This window comes from Mus caroli, unplaced genomic scaffold (assembly GCF_978045245.1).
Source record: "Mus caroli unplaced genomic scaffold, Mus_caroli_1 scaffold_14, whole genome shotgun sequence".
In the NCBI taxonomy this organism is placed as follows: domain Eukaryota; kingdom Metazoa; phylum Chordata; class Mammalia; order Rodentia; family Muridae; genus Mus; species Mus caroli.
The window spans coordinates 99,519,039-99,535,814 of NW_028227269.1; the positions used below are offsets into that span (position 1 = coordinate 99,519,039).

Sequence of the window (16,776 nt, forward strand, 5' to 3'; positions counted from 1 at the left end):
CAGCATACAACAGAGAGGAGTCTCCAGGTTCTGGGACGGCGTTATTACTAGTGGAGACACTTTGTTGTGTTCTGCACTTTCTTTCAGGGTGAAGACTAGCTTCTTTCATTCAGGTTTACCAGGGGAGAAGAAAAGTCTTTCCAAGAATGCATTAAACTGAGAGCAGTTTTCTTCTGTAATATTTATACAAGCAGGTGACAGTTCTTTTGAAGTAAAGCATGATTATAAAATTGGGTTAACTAGTATCATAGCAACATTACTTGTCAGCTTTGTGCCCATTTATGACTATTTGGTACTGAGGAACTCATTCGGATTTATGCTGGGGACCCTTAGTGAGTCTGCACACCCAACAGAGAGCATCCACGCAACAGTGAATATGGGAGAAAATGGGAAATTCTGTGCACACACAGTTCTTCCCAGGCTTTGCACCCTGTGTGCTTGCTTGTTTTTCTTTCTGTAAGTTCATTTACAAGTCGTTAGTTCTTAGGCCTTTCGAGACAGATAAGCTCTCTCTGATGATTGCCTTAGCTTTAGTGTTTGGAGACAGAATGACCCTTTGGCTGTTATGTTTTTCCTTAAGTATTCAATAAGCATCCGAACACTCTACAGTAGATATTATATTAAGACTTATAGGTTTGGTGAAGTGCTGCTTCTCATAACTTTTCACAGAAAATCTCTGATACTCGTGATAGAGGCAGTCAGTTGGAAATTCCAACTGCCTATCCTTTAAGATTGTTCTTAGCAGGCTTCTGTACTTAGTAGCAGCTGATTGGCTGTTACCAAAGTTAGGTAGACTGCTAGGCAGTTAACTGTGAAAACTCAGCTCTTGATACTTGGCTCTTCAATCTGTAGAGAAGAAACAAGGCTAAGATAGAAACAAACAACAGCACAAAGCCAAAAAGAAAGGCAACGAGGAAGACGTTCAATTAAAGGTAATTATAGAGAAAGACATTAAAATAAGCTTCCTGCTCAAATGTTAATTTGATGTAATCACTTTTTTTTGTGCCAATGGAATGGCTGCAAGTGATTCAAATGAGAAGTTAGGCTTCTTTTCTAGTTGATATTACAATGTTCTCAGTCACATAACAAAAATCATCCCAAATATCTTGTTTGTCTCAGACATTTGGGTAAATTGAGTTTTTGATACTGGAAATTCATTTTTGGTACTTCAGTCTACAGAAAAGACTCTACACAGAAGAAACATGGGTAAAAGATAAAAAGAAAAGGCAATCAGGTAGCAATTAAATGTAATTGTAGTAGTAAATATTAAAATAAGCTCCCTGCTATAATATTAACTTAAATTAATCACTTTTCTACGACAATGGCCTAGTTACAAATGAACCAAATGGAGAGAAGTTAGGCTCCTTCTTTCCTACAGTTCTCAGTGTTTGGTACCAGAAGGAAGGGAAATTCCAAATCTGTGACTTGTCATAGACAGTTATATAAAAGCCACAATAATTAAAGGCATGGGTCCTAGAGTTGTTCAGCTGTTGTCAGTTTACTAGTTTAAGGTGAAAAAAGGGATGAAAGATTTTGTCATGTATCATTATGTAGTTTCCAGGTTTGAATCTGACTAGTGAAAGAAATGGTGTAATTGCTTGATAAGAAGTAACATTTGAATGTAAGAAATTGAAATTTATATAACAGAACAAAGAAGTTGTAGAACTAAGGAAGTCCTTTTCTGTAATGAAACTGTCAAATACATTACAGGCAGGGTGGAGTAGCTGTGACACTAATCTTACTGAATAGAAAGCTAACTTAGAGAAGCAACATACTCAAAAGTACTTCAATTGTTCAAGGTTAACTCAAGCTAAAATTTAGACAGTCTGTCGAGATATAAAGTGACTGTTAAAAAGAGGGATTTCCAAGTTAGGATGTATTGCTATATTGAAGGATAAAGGAGAGAAAGATAAGTGTCACCCAGTTTACTAATAGGTCAACTATAGTCATATTTCTGATATCCTTGAATTTTTTACTTTGTGGCATCTTCTAGTATTGATTAAACCCATGGAGTACAAAGATCATGGTTCCAAGATAATCTGTCCCTAGGCAGTAATGAACTTGAAATGTGTTTTTGTTAGCTACTTTTCTATTACTGTGATAAAATCACATTACTAAAGAAACTTTTAGAAGCAAGAGTGTGTTTGGGCGTGTGGTTCCAGAAAGTTAGAGTCTGTGGTAGCAGAGCAAAGGCATGGAGAAAGAGCAGGAAGCTGAGGACTCACACCTTGCACCACAAGAAGAAAACAGAAAGACTGAAGACTCAAAGCTCACCTTGAGTGACACACTTCCTCCAACAAGGTGACATCTCCTGAAGCTTCTAACAGTACCATCAATTGAGGTCCAAGTGTTCAAATGTCTGAGACTACAACAGCAGGTCATTTAAACCACCAGGAACCCCAAAGTGCATCCTGTCACCAAACTCAAAGAATAAGTAGAAAGGCTGAATCCTGAAAAAGGGGGTGTGCAGTTAGTAAGACTCAAAGGGAACCTGAGCCCACTTCTGACATGTCTCTCGTGTGACTCCCTCAGATTTCCTTACTACATGAATGTTTAAAGTCTTTCTCAGTAGGTTCTTAGTTCTTCTGTCAAAGATAAGCCATAGACTAATCCAATAAAATTAAATTAGCAATTTTATGCCTACCTAATAAAAAGATTAGAGCAACATTATGGATAGCAATACTATAGGTCAAATGAACTAGGGACCTAGGTCCTAAGGTATTTTCATTAAACTAAAGAGAAAAGCTGGTGGATTCTAGTGGTGTTATATCATTTAATTAAAATGGTTAGGTAAATATCCAAGATTTTTGACAGGAGCACTGTTTTTAAATTAAGCAATAACCATATCTCAACATAATGTTTAACTTATTCTTACACAGAAACATAATTGAGTCCAGCACTACGCTGGTATACTTTAACATAATAGCTCTTTCCTCTAGCCTTGTGACAACTTGACTCATAGAGAGACCGAAAACATGGACTTTTTTAAAAATTGAGAAAACATGTTTTTATACAATATTTTCTGATCAGAGCTTCTCCACCACCAACTTCTCCTATATCGCTCTCATCTCCCCACCCTACTTCATACCCCTTTAGTCTTTATCCCCTTAAGAAACAAGCAGATAAGTAAAAGAAAAGAACAAGAAAGAGAAAGAACAGAAGAAACACACCCACAGAGACACACACACAAAGTCATAATAAACTTGGAAAACCATAACACCCAAGCCAAAGACCAGAAGGACAAAAACAAAACAAAACAAAAACAAAAACAAAAACAAAAACAAAGCAATATGAGATACAAAATCACCATTGAGTTTATTTTGTGTTGACCATGTACTATGAGACATTAAACTTTTTTTAATATATTTTTTATTACATATTTTCCTCAATTACATTTCCAATGCTATTCCAAAAGTCCTCCACACTCTCCCCCCCCCCCACTTTACCCACCCATTCCCACTTTTGGCCCTGGCGTTCCCCTGTACTGGGGCAATACCTCTCCTGGGCATATATCCAGAAGATGTCCCAACCGGTAAGAAGGACACATGCTCCACTATGTTCATAGCAGCCTTATTTATAATAGCCAGAAGCTGGAAAGAACCCAGATGCCCCTCAACAGAGGAATGGATACAGAAAATGTGGTACATTTACACAATGGAGTACTACTCAGCTATTAAAAAGAATGAATTTATGAAACTCCTAGGCAAATGGTTGGACCTGGAGGGCTTCATCCTGAGTGAGGTAACACAATCACAAAAGAACTCAAATGATATGTACTCACTGATAAGTGGATATTAGCCCAGAGACATTAAACTTAACCTGAGGTGTGGTTTGTATACCAGTGAGACTCCATTGAAAGAAACTAATTTTTCCTTTTTAAGCTGTTGTCATTGGGAGATAGCTTTTTGATTATGGATGGGAGACATGCCCATTCCTCTTCTCAATGCTGGCATCCCAGCTGGCTTTAACCTGCCCATGCCCTGTACATGCCACCACTGTGTCTGTGAGTTCATGTACAGATCAGACCTGGTGTGTCTGGCAGACACTGTTTCATTGGAATCACCTATTACCTCTGGCTCTTAAAATCTTTTCACTTTCTCTTTAACATAGCTTGCTGAGCCTTGAGAGGCATGGTTTGAGGAGGCGAAAACACCTCCTTTAGGAATGAATATTACAAAATCTCTCACACTTAGCACATTGTTCAGTTGTGCGTCTCTGTGTTAGTTCCCACCTATTGCAATAGGAAGTTTCTCTTGTGATGGCTGAGTTGAGGCACCCATCTATTCTGATAGGTATATAAGAAATTTGATAGGAGTCAATGTTATTTTGTTTCCCCCTAGTACCATTATCTATTCTGCCTCAGATTCTTGGGAACATCATGGAGTAGGATTTAACCCCAATCCCTTTCTAACTGGATTTAACCAGAGGGCTGTTTATAGAGGGTTGGTGGTTGCCTTTATCCTCCAATAGCAAAAGTACCTTTCAGGACTATGAACTCTAGTTGGTAGAGATGAAGATCTACTTAGGCATCAACTCGACTTTTTCTTGTTCAATGAAATATGTAAGTCTTCAACAAGAAGACTTTACCATTAGTTTATGGAGAACAAATAATACATGTACTTTTAAAAGTTTTCAAAGGTTGTATGGTGGTACATGCCTTTGAAATCCTGGCCCTTGGAGGCAGAGACAGGCATGTCTCTGTGGTTTGAAGAACAGACTGGTGTCTATAGTGAGTTGCAGCGTAGAACATTGAGACCCTTTCTCTAAAAATAACTGAGTAAATAAAATAGACCTCTTTGATAATATGAAAATAATAATTTCAAAATTCCAATGGATATTTGAGCACTTGGTCACCAAATATTCTTAAATAAGCAAATCAAATTTTGAAGGAGGGAAACCCCTAATTAGTTGAGCCATTATCAGGAGCTCTGCAGAGTCTTAGATTTCAGTCTACTAAAGTTGATGAGTCAGTCTAGTGTCTGCTTTCTTGGATGCTGGCAAAAGACACTAGATTCCTATGTTAGAGACAAAAGGCATCATTACTCACAGAGAAAAGCATAGGCAGAGGATCAGTGGGAAGCTCTTTTCAATTCCCTCACTTCCAAAGTCCAACAGCATTTTCTAAGGTTTCAGAACAAAGCACCACACACTGAGCAGATTAAGCCAAAGAATTTTTTCCACAAGTCTGGAGGCCAGAAGCCTGAGGCCAAAGGCTTCCATGGCTGATTTCTTCTAGGGGCCATGAGAGAAAATCAGTTCTGGTCTCCCATGAATTTGTAGATCTGTTATGGTCTCCCATGAATTTGACTGTCTTTGCTTCAGCTTTCTTTTGTGTAACTCTGTGCCCAAGTTACTCAGCTTTTAAGGACACTCGACATTTTCAGTTAGAGCATTGCCAATGACCTTATTCTCCAACTAGGATCACATCATAGGGATTAGGACTTGAATATGTGAATTTTGTTATAAATGATACTTTCACAGGTAATGAGATGCATCACAGGGGAAGAACATTAATATTAGGAGAGTCACCAACGAAACCAGCCTGCTTTTGCAACTCCCTTACATCTATTTGCTTAAAACAGGAACCTGTGAAAAACCATGGATAAAGAGCAGTAGAGACTTGCATTCTTGCTGTAGACACAACAGGCAAGAATGCTTGGAACTATGTAGACTCTCTCAAAATATTGTTAAACTAGTAAAAGGCAAATATATATTCAGCTTTATCATCCCCAGAGTGTTTATTGATACAAGTTCTGGATCACATAGTTGATCCAAGATCATAAATCTCACTTCTCACACAGCTCTCTATATTGAGGAAAATCATGATCCCTTCCCCTTCTGTCTCTCAAAAGGACTATAGCTTTATGTGTTTTAAATCCCGAATAGGAGATTTAGAACTTGGTAAAGTGCTGTGCATCTGCTTCAGGGTTGTGTTTGTTGGCCAATTTTGATTTGGATGCTGGGCTCAAACCGATGGCTGTATGCTTACCAGGTATGCACTTGACCTTCAGCCCTATCATCTGGTTTTGTCTCAAATAGAAAATAATTTTTCACTTGAAATGATATTTTCTGACCTCCGTGTTAGTTGCTTCTATTTTTAAAACCTCAAAATAGTATTTTCAGAATAACTGAATGAAAATTATTTATATTTATTTCAACAGATGGAGTCACCACTTATATATGTTATGTTGGTGCTTTTGAATGTATTTGTATTTTCATCAGGAGTAACACATAATAAGGGTAAGTTTCAGACTATAATTCGCTATTTCCCTCTTAGGTATTCATATTGATATTCCTTCCCCATTTAGTTATAATATTTTTCATTTAGCATTCATTCCAGAAAGTTTTCTTGTCATTCTCATGCATTACCTTTTTACTGTGGTGCAGGTGTGCACTAAAATTATCGTGAACCCATTCTTACTAAGTTGTGTCTGCAGACCTTTGTTATAGCACTTCTCACCTCCAAGTCATGGAATGATTCACGTTAAAAGAAGAATTAGTTTATTGTTTGAATAGATACAAAGTTATTGTGTGCATGAGTGAGTTATCAGATTAGTCAATGAAAAGTAGAATTTTTGTGAAAGAAATATGGAAATGGAAGTAAGTTGCAAAACTTTTATAAAGAAAATTTTAATAAGGAAATAGAAAAATCCATGTAATTGTGTATTGTTTTAAATTTTAAAATAATATTTTATTGTATTTTTAAAATATTTATTTATTTTATTTAAATGAGTAAACTGTAGCTGTCTTCAGACATACCAGATGAGGGCATCAGATCCAATTACAGATGGTTGTGAGTCAACATGTGGTTGCTGGGAATTAAACTCAGAACCTCTGAAAGAGCAGTCAATGCTCTTAACCACTGAGCCATCTCTTCAGCCTGAAAATTTCATTGTTAAAGACAAGATAAATTGATGTTCATTTTGTGTACATTTGTGAGATGCTCATGCATCCTAGAGTGCATGTTAGGATACAGTAGTGTTTAATAAGTGGTTATGTAGAATTCAGACCTTCTATTCACAGATGTATTGCAGAATTGCTGAGATGTTTATTATCCAGGTTTTTAGTTCTCACATTGTAGTAAGAGATACTCAACATACATGTGGATATAAGCCAATCTTGGAGAGTCTTAGAAGGACGATGTCAAAGAAAAGTGTGACTATATCTGGCTATGGAGAAGTATGTTGTTAAGGAAGGCTTTATATAAATGAGAAAAGGCCATCTAAGACATTAAAATGGGTCTAATTTGTATATGCAAATGTGGCAAAGAGAATTCTTTAAAGGTAGCAAAATGACACATGTTATAAAATAGTTTGGAGGAGGTAACTTGCAGAGTTTGTGAGGGAAGCAGTGCATATTTCAGTTTGACAATTCAACCATTTGGTAAGACTGAGAACTGGTGTATATCATAGGTTCTTGTATATGAGGCAAAGGGATATTGATGTCAAACTACAATCCTTGGGAAGCTATGCATATCAGTAATGATATCCTTACATAGGAAAATTTGAGAATAACACTGAAATAACCACATTGTACAAACAATGTTCAGTTTATAAGATATTTATCCCTACTTCTTATTTAAATCTAATAATCTAGGTGGGATTGTGATATGCCATAGCTGGAATTTGGATCAATATGGAAACATAGGGTGAGAAACACTTTTTAGGGAAAACGTTATTCTGTTATGTTCTGTGGCTGATGTTCTTAATCTAACAAAGGATAGGCCAACAAGGGAACAAAACATGGATTTCATTTGATATCAATATTTATGGAGCAATGAGGTCTTTGAGAAATCAGTGAATTCCTAAAGAAGTGGTTAACTCAATAAGCTAGTTACCATATCAATAAAAAAAGTAAGAAGTTGGGGAGATGGGAGAATAGAAGGAAAGGGGGTTTGGGGATGGTTAACAGAGCATGAGTCTATTAAGATATATATAGGAGGGAAATGATGGAAGATAAACACTGTTTTAGTAGGTTTGAGCAGACTCAATGACATTTCTTTTTTTGGTGAAAGGAAAAGTATGGTTTCTTAAGCTTGAAATAATCCCCGTGCCAAAGTGGCTTAGGGTAGCATTTTCTGATCTCTTCCAACAGCACTGTGTAAATGGAATTGTTGGTGAGAGAAGGGAGTTTTGTTGCCTCTGGTTACATGTTCATTGCTATACCTGTGTAACTGTGAGCAGAACAATGCATGCATTTAATAAACGACACTGGTTCTCCAAGTTTGTCCCAGAGTGTTGCCTTATTCTATTTGGAACAGACAATCCCTCAGGAATTACACTTTTGTGATGTCTAAATTGTTAAAGATGTCACCTCTCTGGTTCTATTTTTCTTAGAGGCACTACATTCCCTTTCTAGCCTGTTGTGATGGTGTAAATGTACAATCCCAGCACTTAATTGGGTAAGGAAAGGATGGTGTCAGTTATTCAGAGGAAAGACTGAACTACATAGCAAGTTCATGATAAGTCAAGCCAAGATTATAAAATCCTGTCACAAAATCACCAAATCTTTCTCCACACTCCAGTTTTTATTAATCATATGCTCAAAACAAGAGTGAGGAAAGAAGTGTCACGACCTGGTGTTTGTCACCCTCTGCAAACTTGAAATCATGGCCCAGTGTACATTGCATTATATTTTAATGCTTTAGCCTGTCAAGAGACACATGTATCACATGACCTTATGAAATAATCTTTTTTTAACTATATTCAGGACCATTGTTCTATTATCAGTTTGTGTAAGGAGTGATATGACCGTTCTACTCCAGTGATGAGAGACTTTTAAACAAGCAAATAAACAAAGTAACATCAAGTTTAATGCTCTAGCCCAAGAAGTTGTTCCTGACTCCTGATAGATAGTTTAGCTTTAAGAAGAAAAAAGTGCAAGATTTGAGTTTTCTCTAAAGTCAGTGAATGCAAAACTACAATTCTGCTTTTGTAGAGGATGGGAATTAAGTAAGACATGATCTCCTGTAGCCAAGAATGGCCTCTGACTATTGATCCTCCTTCCTCTATCTACTTCTTGAGAGGTAGAAATACAGATGTGCAACTCCATACCCAGCTTTAAATGTGCAATTCTTCCTTTAAAATGTTTTGTCATTTCGATAAAATGTGGTGCCTTTTACATAAGTCTTTCTACCTTGGTCTGTTTCTTTCTATTTGTTTAGGTAAGGAGCGAACTTACTTTTCTTGTTCCGGTGAAGGGATCCTCACAGGCCTGCATACAATCAAGTTGTTCCTTACCATGGACAATTTGGTAAAGTCCACCAACTGCATGTATTATAATAGCCCTTTGTGTTCCTTTTAAGCCCATGTAGAAAAGCTATGACACTGTACTCTCTCAAGTACCTTCCACTGTCCACACAGGAAGGTTAGGCTCTATGGAATTGTTTCTGTAGTTAGATAGGGAAGTATATATTCATTTAGCGTTGAGTGACCTGGGTAGCCATGCTCTGTGACTGCTTTAAGAAAGTGATGCCTACCTTTCTTTTCTAAACCAACTGCAACACTCTTCATCTAACATGAATCCAATGTTTTCCTTTGAATATTGACAGAAGTAGCCTGTCAGAGAAACACACCTCTCATGACCTTAAGAAATATTTTTTTCTTGTATAGGAAGGATCGTGTAGCAGTTGCAATTTTGTAGAAGGGATGATTTAACTGTTGAGAGATTTTTAAACAATGATATAAGCAAAATTAAATAAAGCAGAATATTAGCCATTGGTAAAGGCTAATTCAGTGATAGAGTGCTTACATACTATATTCAAAGCCTTGGGTTCAACACACAAATAAACACACACACATAAGCATAAACACACAGACATGTGCGTCCATGCACACAATTGTAATAAATATTTTTTAAAAATCAAATTTCTCCAACTCCTGTGTTCCACTCCCCTTTTACTGTTTTAATCTATGATTGATGCTATATTTATTCTCTTGGTCTATATTTCCCTCCATCCACCTACAAATTTATCCACTATTCTAACCAGTAAATTTGTCTACCTGCCATCCCTAACTTGAATGTAAATTATAAGAAAGAAGCTGGACTCTTGTAAGTTTTATTCCTTCTATATCACCTGTACCTTTACCTCTGCCCAAATTATAGTAGATATCTTATATATTATTATATATTATATATAGTAGATATCTTACATATTGTTGTTGGTCATGGACTCCTTTGTTTTCTCAATATATTCTTTTCAATTAATATTTATTTTGTTTTCTGTGCATGAGGGGTTTTACTCCATGTATGCATGTATATCATGGCTAGTGCTTAGACAGGTCAGAAGAGGCTGTTGGATTCCCCAGAACTAGAGTTACAAATAGTTATGAACATGTATGTGCTGAGAATAGAGCCCAGGTTCTCTGCATGAGCAGCAAGTGCTCCTAACTGCTATTCCATCTCTCTGGTCCCATACAAAGTACTCTTTTTTTCCCCATTAATTTATTTATTATTTACTTTACATTCCTATTGCAGCCCCCCTCTCCTCCCAGGCCTAAATCCACATAGTCTGTCCTCCAATTTCCCCTTCTCTTTTGAGAAGTGGAAGGAGCCTGTTGGGTACCAACACACCCTAGCACATAATGTCACTGAAGGTCTAGGCACATCCTCTTCCACTGAGGCCACATAAGGCATCTCAGATAGGGGCACAGGATTCAGAGGCAGGCAGAAGAATCAGTGAGAGCCCTTGCTCTAGTTGTTAGGGGACCTGCATGAAAACCAAGCTGGATATCTGCTACGTATGTGATGGGGTCCAGCCCATGTATCCTCTTTGGTTGATGATACAGTCTCTGGGTGCCCACAAAGTTCCAGGTTAGTTGATTCTTTTGGTCTTCTTGTGGAGTTCCGATCTGCTTTGGATCCCTCAATCCTTCCTCCAAATCTTCTATATGACTCCCCTGAGGTCAATCTAATGTTTGGCTGTGGTCTCTGTACCTGATTTCAACAGCTACTGTGTGGAATTTCTCAAAGGAAAGCTACACTAGATTTCTGTCTCCAAGGCTAACACAGTATTATTAATAGTGTCAGGGACCTTCTTGTTTGCATCTGAGACTGGTTGCAGACCCTGGGCTCTGGTTCTCCACCAACTCTACCCACACCCAGAGGTAGCTTGACCTCCAGGAGCTCTGACACACCCAGAATCTCAGGTTCACAGGATTATAGAGATAGCTAGACTCCCAGGAATTCTGACACAACCATGATTCCAGAATTACAGCCTCACAGCAAGACCAGTTAGTACCAGAGACAGCCAAATGGTGAGAAGAAAGTGCAAGAATATAAGCAACAGAAACCAATGCTACTTGGCAACATCAGAAGTTAGTTCCCCCTACCACAGCAAGCCCTGGATAACCCAACACACCAGAAAAGCAAGATTTAGATTTAAAATCCCATCTCATGAATATGATAGAGGACTTTAAGCCAGACATAAGTAACTCCCTTAAAGAAATACAGGAGAACATGGGTAAACAAGTAGAAGTCCTTGAAGAGGAAACACATAAATCTCTTAAAGAAATACAGGGAAACACAATCAAAGAGATGAAGGAATTAAACAAAACTATCCAGGATATAAACATGGAAATAGAAACATTAAAGAAAGCACAAGAGGAGACAACCCCGGAGATGGAAAACCTAAGAAAGACAGCAGGAGTAACAGATACAAGCATCACTAACAGAATATAAGAAATGGAAGAGAGAATCACAAAAATGGAAGAGAGAATCGCAGATGTAGAAGGTACTAGAGAAGACATTGACACAAAAGTAAAAAAAAATACAAAAATCATAAAGTTCCTAACTCAAAATATTCAAGAAACAAAGGACACAATGAAAAGACCAAGCCTAAGAATAATAGTTATAGAAGAGAATGAAGATTACCAACTCAATGGTCCAGGAAACATCTTCAATAAAATTGTAGAAGAAAACTTTCATAACCTAAAGAAGGAGATGCCCATGAACATACAGGAAGGCTACAGAAGACAAATCAGATTGGAAAAGAAAAGAAATTCCTCCCATCACATAATAATCACAACAGCGAATGCATAGAACAAAGAAAGAATATTAAAAGTGGTAAGGGGGAAAGGTCAAGTAACATATAAAGGAAACCCTACCAGAATTACGCCATAGTTCTCTACAGAGACAATAAAAGCCAAAGGAGCTTGGCTAGATGTCATATAGACTCTAAAAGAACAAAAATGCCAGCCCAGGCTACTATACCCAGCAAAACTCTCGATAACCATAAATGGAGAAACCAAGATATTACATGACAAAACCAAATTTAAATAATATCTTTCCACTAATGCAGGCCTACAGAGCATAATAGAAGAAAAGCTCCAACACAAAGAGGGGAATGACACCCAAGAAAAAGCAAGAAGTTAGTCTTCTCACAGCAAACCCAAAAGAAGAGAACTACACAAACACAATCCCACCTGTAGCCACAAAAATAACAGGAAGCAACAACCTTAAGAGAGAATTTGTCCTTAATACCTCTCAACATTCATGGACTCAATTCCTCAATAAAAAGACATAGGCTAAGATAATGGATATGTAAACAGGACCCAGCATTTTGAAGCATAGGCGAAATCCACCTCAGTGACAAAGACAGGCACTACCTCAGAGTAAAAGGATGGAAAACAATTTTCCAAGCAAATGGTCCCATGAAACAACCTTGTGTAGCAATTCTTAATATCCAATAAAATAATCTTTAAACCGAAAGGTATCAAAAAAGATGGGGAAGGACAGTGCATACTCATCAAAGGAAAAGTCCACCAAGATGAACTCTCAATTCTGGATGTCTATGCCCCAAATACAAGGGCACCCATTTTTTTCTACATGCATGACTAGATAATTTTCACTTTCTGAGTATGAAAAATATAAGCTCACTATTTTTATGGCTAAGAACACTCTAATACAGATAAAGTGAAAAACCTTAGGACAATTAACAAGTTACTGAGTTCTGAGGACATGCTTGTAAACAGAGTTTTTCCCCATGGAGATGAGACTCAATAAAGACAGGAGTCTTCACCAGCCATTATTTTTCACAAATTTCTCCTCAGTAATGAATTCTGCTTCTTCATGTCAAGGTCTCATTATTTGTTATGTTTCTTTCTTTCCTAAAGAGAGTTCACTGTTTCTTCAGAAATGAAAATCAAAGTCCTTCAAAGGAAATTTTGGGTCTCTTTACATCAGGAGGCCTTGCTCCCAACATGATAATTACGAACAGTACATTCTACGGTGGCTACTATTTTAAATTAACTCCGGTAATTATGTTTTGTTTTATTTTATGGTATGTTATTGGGAAGAAGCACACTCTTTCTTATTGGATGCCTTTTTACAAGTTAAAAAATCAGTAATGTTGTATCTCTACAAATGTTTTAAATCCAATAATACAGTATGATATAATATGCTGTTGATTTTTTTCAAATAATTAGGACACAAAGTGATGATAATTTTCTGAGAAAACTCCAAATTGATTTCCAAAGTGGTTGTACAAATCTGACTCCCACCAGTGACGGAAGAGTTTTTCCCTTGCTTCACATCCTCTTCAGCATGAACTATCTTAGTTTTTGATTGTAGCCATTCTGATTGGTATCAGAAGGAACCTCATAGTTGTTTTGATTTGCATTTCCCTGGTGACTAAGGACTTTTCTTTTAGTCCTTTTAGTTTTTTAGGACTTTTCTCATGGCCATTGAGAGAGCTGCAGCATGTGGGCATTGAGAGAGCTGCAGCACGTGGGCATTGAGAGAGCTGCAGCACGTGGGCAGAGCCTCAGGGTGCTTTAGTTATTATTTTGAGTGCACTCCATCATCTTATATGGAGGAGGAGGAGCTTTTGTTTGATTTTTTTTATCCTGATGAAATGTTTTTAGCATCTCTGTTGAAAACTATACTAGTGCTCTGATCTGTGTGTCTAACCCTTATGTTAATACCATGTGACCTTAATATCATGGCATTGTGCTACACTTTGAAGAAGCCTCAATTCACTCTTCTTCAGTTGACTGGTTTTTGCCTAGTCTGAGTCCCTTTGATTTCCTTAGTTTTAAGACAACCATGCCAGGGACTACAAAATAGTCTGCTTGGACTGTGTTCAATCTGCAAATAAAGTTGGTTAAGACTGGCATTTTTATAGTGTAGACTTTCCAACTGATAACCATGAGACATGGTTCTGTTTAGTAGATCTCCTTTGATTTCTGCCAACATTGCCATGTGGTATTCAAGTGTATTCATTTTTATTTACACTATTAAATCTCTCTCCAACATTTCATTTTTGTGTACTTTTCTTTTACAACTTTTCTAAACATATTGTGACTTCTAACAGAATTTTATTAGTCACCTAAGTTTTGAAAGATAGTTTTGTCAGGTCTACCATTTCTCATTGACTTAATTTTCTTTCAGTACTTGCAACACTCCATTCTAAAGGCTCTTGGTACTATTGTTTCTTGATAAGAAGTTGGCTTTAAATTTAATCATTCTCTCTGTGTGTAATTTGTCATTCTTTTATGCACATGTTTAAATTTTTCTCTTTCTACCTTCCTGACTGGATATCTGAGATCCATATTTTGTGTCTGCCAAATGTTGGAAGCCCTGAATCATTATTTCTGTATTGTTTGTTGTCCCTTTGTTTGTTAGTTTTCTTCTTAGGAATTGAATTATACAAATTTTGGAAGGCAAGATGTTGTCCCACCTACAAGTTTTTAAAACTATTAGATTTCTTTAGACATTTTCATTTTTTCTAAATTTACCTGATACATAAAAATATAAAAATTGTACATATTAGTGGGGTATCAGATGAAGAAGTACATATAGAAGTACATATTGTGTAAATTTTACATTAAGTTAAATATACTCTCTCAAATATGTACCATTTTTGTTCTTGATTTTGCTTTGTAATGTTGTTTTCTTTTTATTTGAGGCAGAATCTCATGTCTTATGGTAAAAATGCTAAAGTCCCCTTTTAACTTTTTAAAATCTGTAGTACATTGTTACTGTCTTCAGCCATGCTCCTGCTTTCTTCTCTTGTATTATTGGGTTGCTTGTATATATCTCTAAATTCAGGATTTCTTTATCGATCTTATTCAATAGTCTCCTATTGATCCTATATGGCATGGATTTACTTCAGTTACCATCCTCACAGCCTTATTGTTTGCATGTGTCTTTGTCTGAGTTCCTTTTCTACTGTTTGGAATTACCTACGTGTTCACTCAGTAGGACAGTTTTCTTGTGTCTTGCACAGATTTCTAAGAACAACATTTAATCCATTGTCTGTTCACGGAAATGTAAGTCAACTGATTGTCTTCATTCCCCCAGAATATCCTTCCATTTGTCTGTTTATTTTCCTATCATGTTCCTTCTTATTGTTGTTGACTGGACACTGAAGCCAACATGTGTTAACTCTGGATTCTGGTTTGTTTTTCTAAGAGGTGCTATTTTTACTGTTAGTCTAAAAGGCAGATGATTTCCTTGGTAACAATCAACAACCCTGCAAACTCTCTCACCTCAGCTCTGAGGGTTAGTATCTCTGTGGTTTGATTTTGGCTCCATTGATTTTCTTTTAAAAGCTGTTCTGGGGTGTTCTCTGGGCTGGTGTAGCAGGAGGACTTAGACATGGTTTCTGTTGTAAATCTTAGAACTCCCCATTCTTATTGTTCTTTTTTTCCTGGAATTCCCTTCTTAAGTTTTCTAAATGTTCTGCCAGCCCCATTCCTTGGCTCTGATCTATCAAATCAGTTATGATTCAACTTTGTGCTTCTTGGGTTGCTCTATGCAGCTATATAATTATATATTTTATTAACAGTGCTATTAATCTGCTACTACAAACAAATATTGCAAAATATCCCTGAGTATGTGCCATTTCACTCATCTGTGAGTGTACATGGAAAAAAAAATCCCTAACAGTGAAATCTGCTAGTGAAACCCCTTTCCTTATAGGCATACCTATGCATATGTATTTGGGTATGGTTGATTAATTTAATTTTTAAAATGTTGAACAGAATGTGCCAAAATAAGTTTTGTTATTAACATTGCAAAATAATGCAATCTGATTTCTTCTGTCTTCAAGTTCAGTAATCGTCTCGAGTGGTTAATTGATATTCCTAGAGAAAACATCACTGTAAACACAGGTAAGAGTGATCTAAGTAATTCTTATATTCATGGGCCCGCATTGCCAAGTTGAGCAGCATTGACTTGATATAATAAATCAGGTCTTGTCTCAGCTATTATGTGACAGACTTTTAATGGAGAAATACAACTTGCATGTCTACTTGTTCCAGAAAGGACGTGAGCAACAGATGAAAACAACTATTGCGCCATGTCCATTTTGGTGAACCGTGTTTTTCCTGAGGCTTACTAAGCATGTTGTGAAGGGTTACTCATGAGAAACACAGCTAACTCAAATGCAGTTGTATCACCAGAAAGCCCACCCTCACATGGGTTGTTAGTCTCCAAAACCTACAGCACTGTAGCTCTCTACAAACATGTGTGCAGACCAACAGTCAGAGCATCTCTCTCTTCAGGGATGTCCCATCAGCCTCTATCTCAGCGAATATTTACTTCCTTACATTGCTGGGTGGAAGCACCCAAGAAACTTTCTTTCTGCTCTTGGTTTGTACGTTTTGGTTAACCCACTGAAGCTGGTGACCCAAGGCAAGCCCTCTGGAGGAAATTTTGTTCTGTAGGGTTTTTTTGTTTGTTTGTTGTTTGTTTGTTTGTTTCAAAATAAGATATGTATTATTCAATATTATGAACTAATATCTAATCAATATAATCAAATAATTTTTCATTTTT

At 36.9% G+C, this 16,776-nt stretch overlaps 1 protein-coding gene across 2 annotated transcripts in view; it reads left to right on the forward strand.

Annotated features, from left to right (window-relative positions):
• Nucleotides 1–803: 803 nt before the first annotated feature.
• The window catches only part of Catsperb (catsper channel auxiliary subunit beta), a 190,790-nt gene continuing 174,817 nt past the window's right edge, over nt 804–16,776 (forward strand). For both annotated transcript variants that reach the window (XM_085830158.1, XM_085830159.1), the window contains exons 1-5: nt 804–932; nt 6,162–6,240; nt 9,164–9,252; nt 13,113–13,253; nt 16,052–16,112. In XM_085830158.1, coding sequence (XP_085686284.1) covers nt 6,162–6,240; nt 9,164–9,252; nt 13,113–13,253; nt 16,052–16,112 — 370 coding nt within the window. In that variant the 5' untranslated portion in view covers nt 804–932. The remainder of the gene's footprint in view (nt 933–6,161; nt 6,241–9,163; nt 9,253–13,112; nt 13,254–16,051; nt 16,113–16,776) is intronic.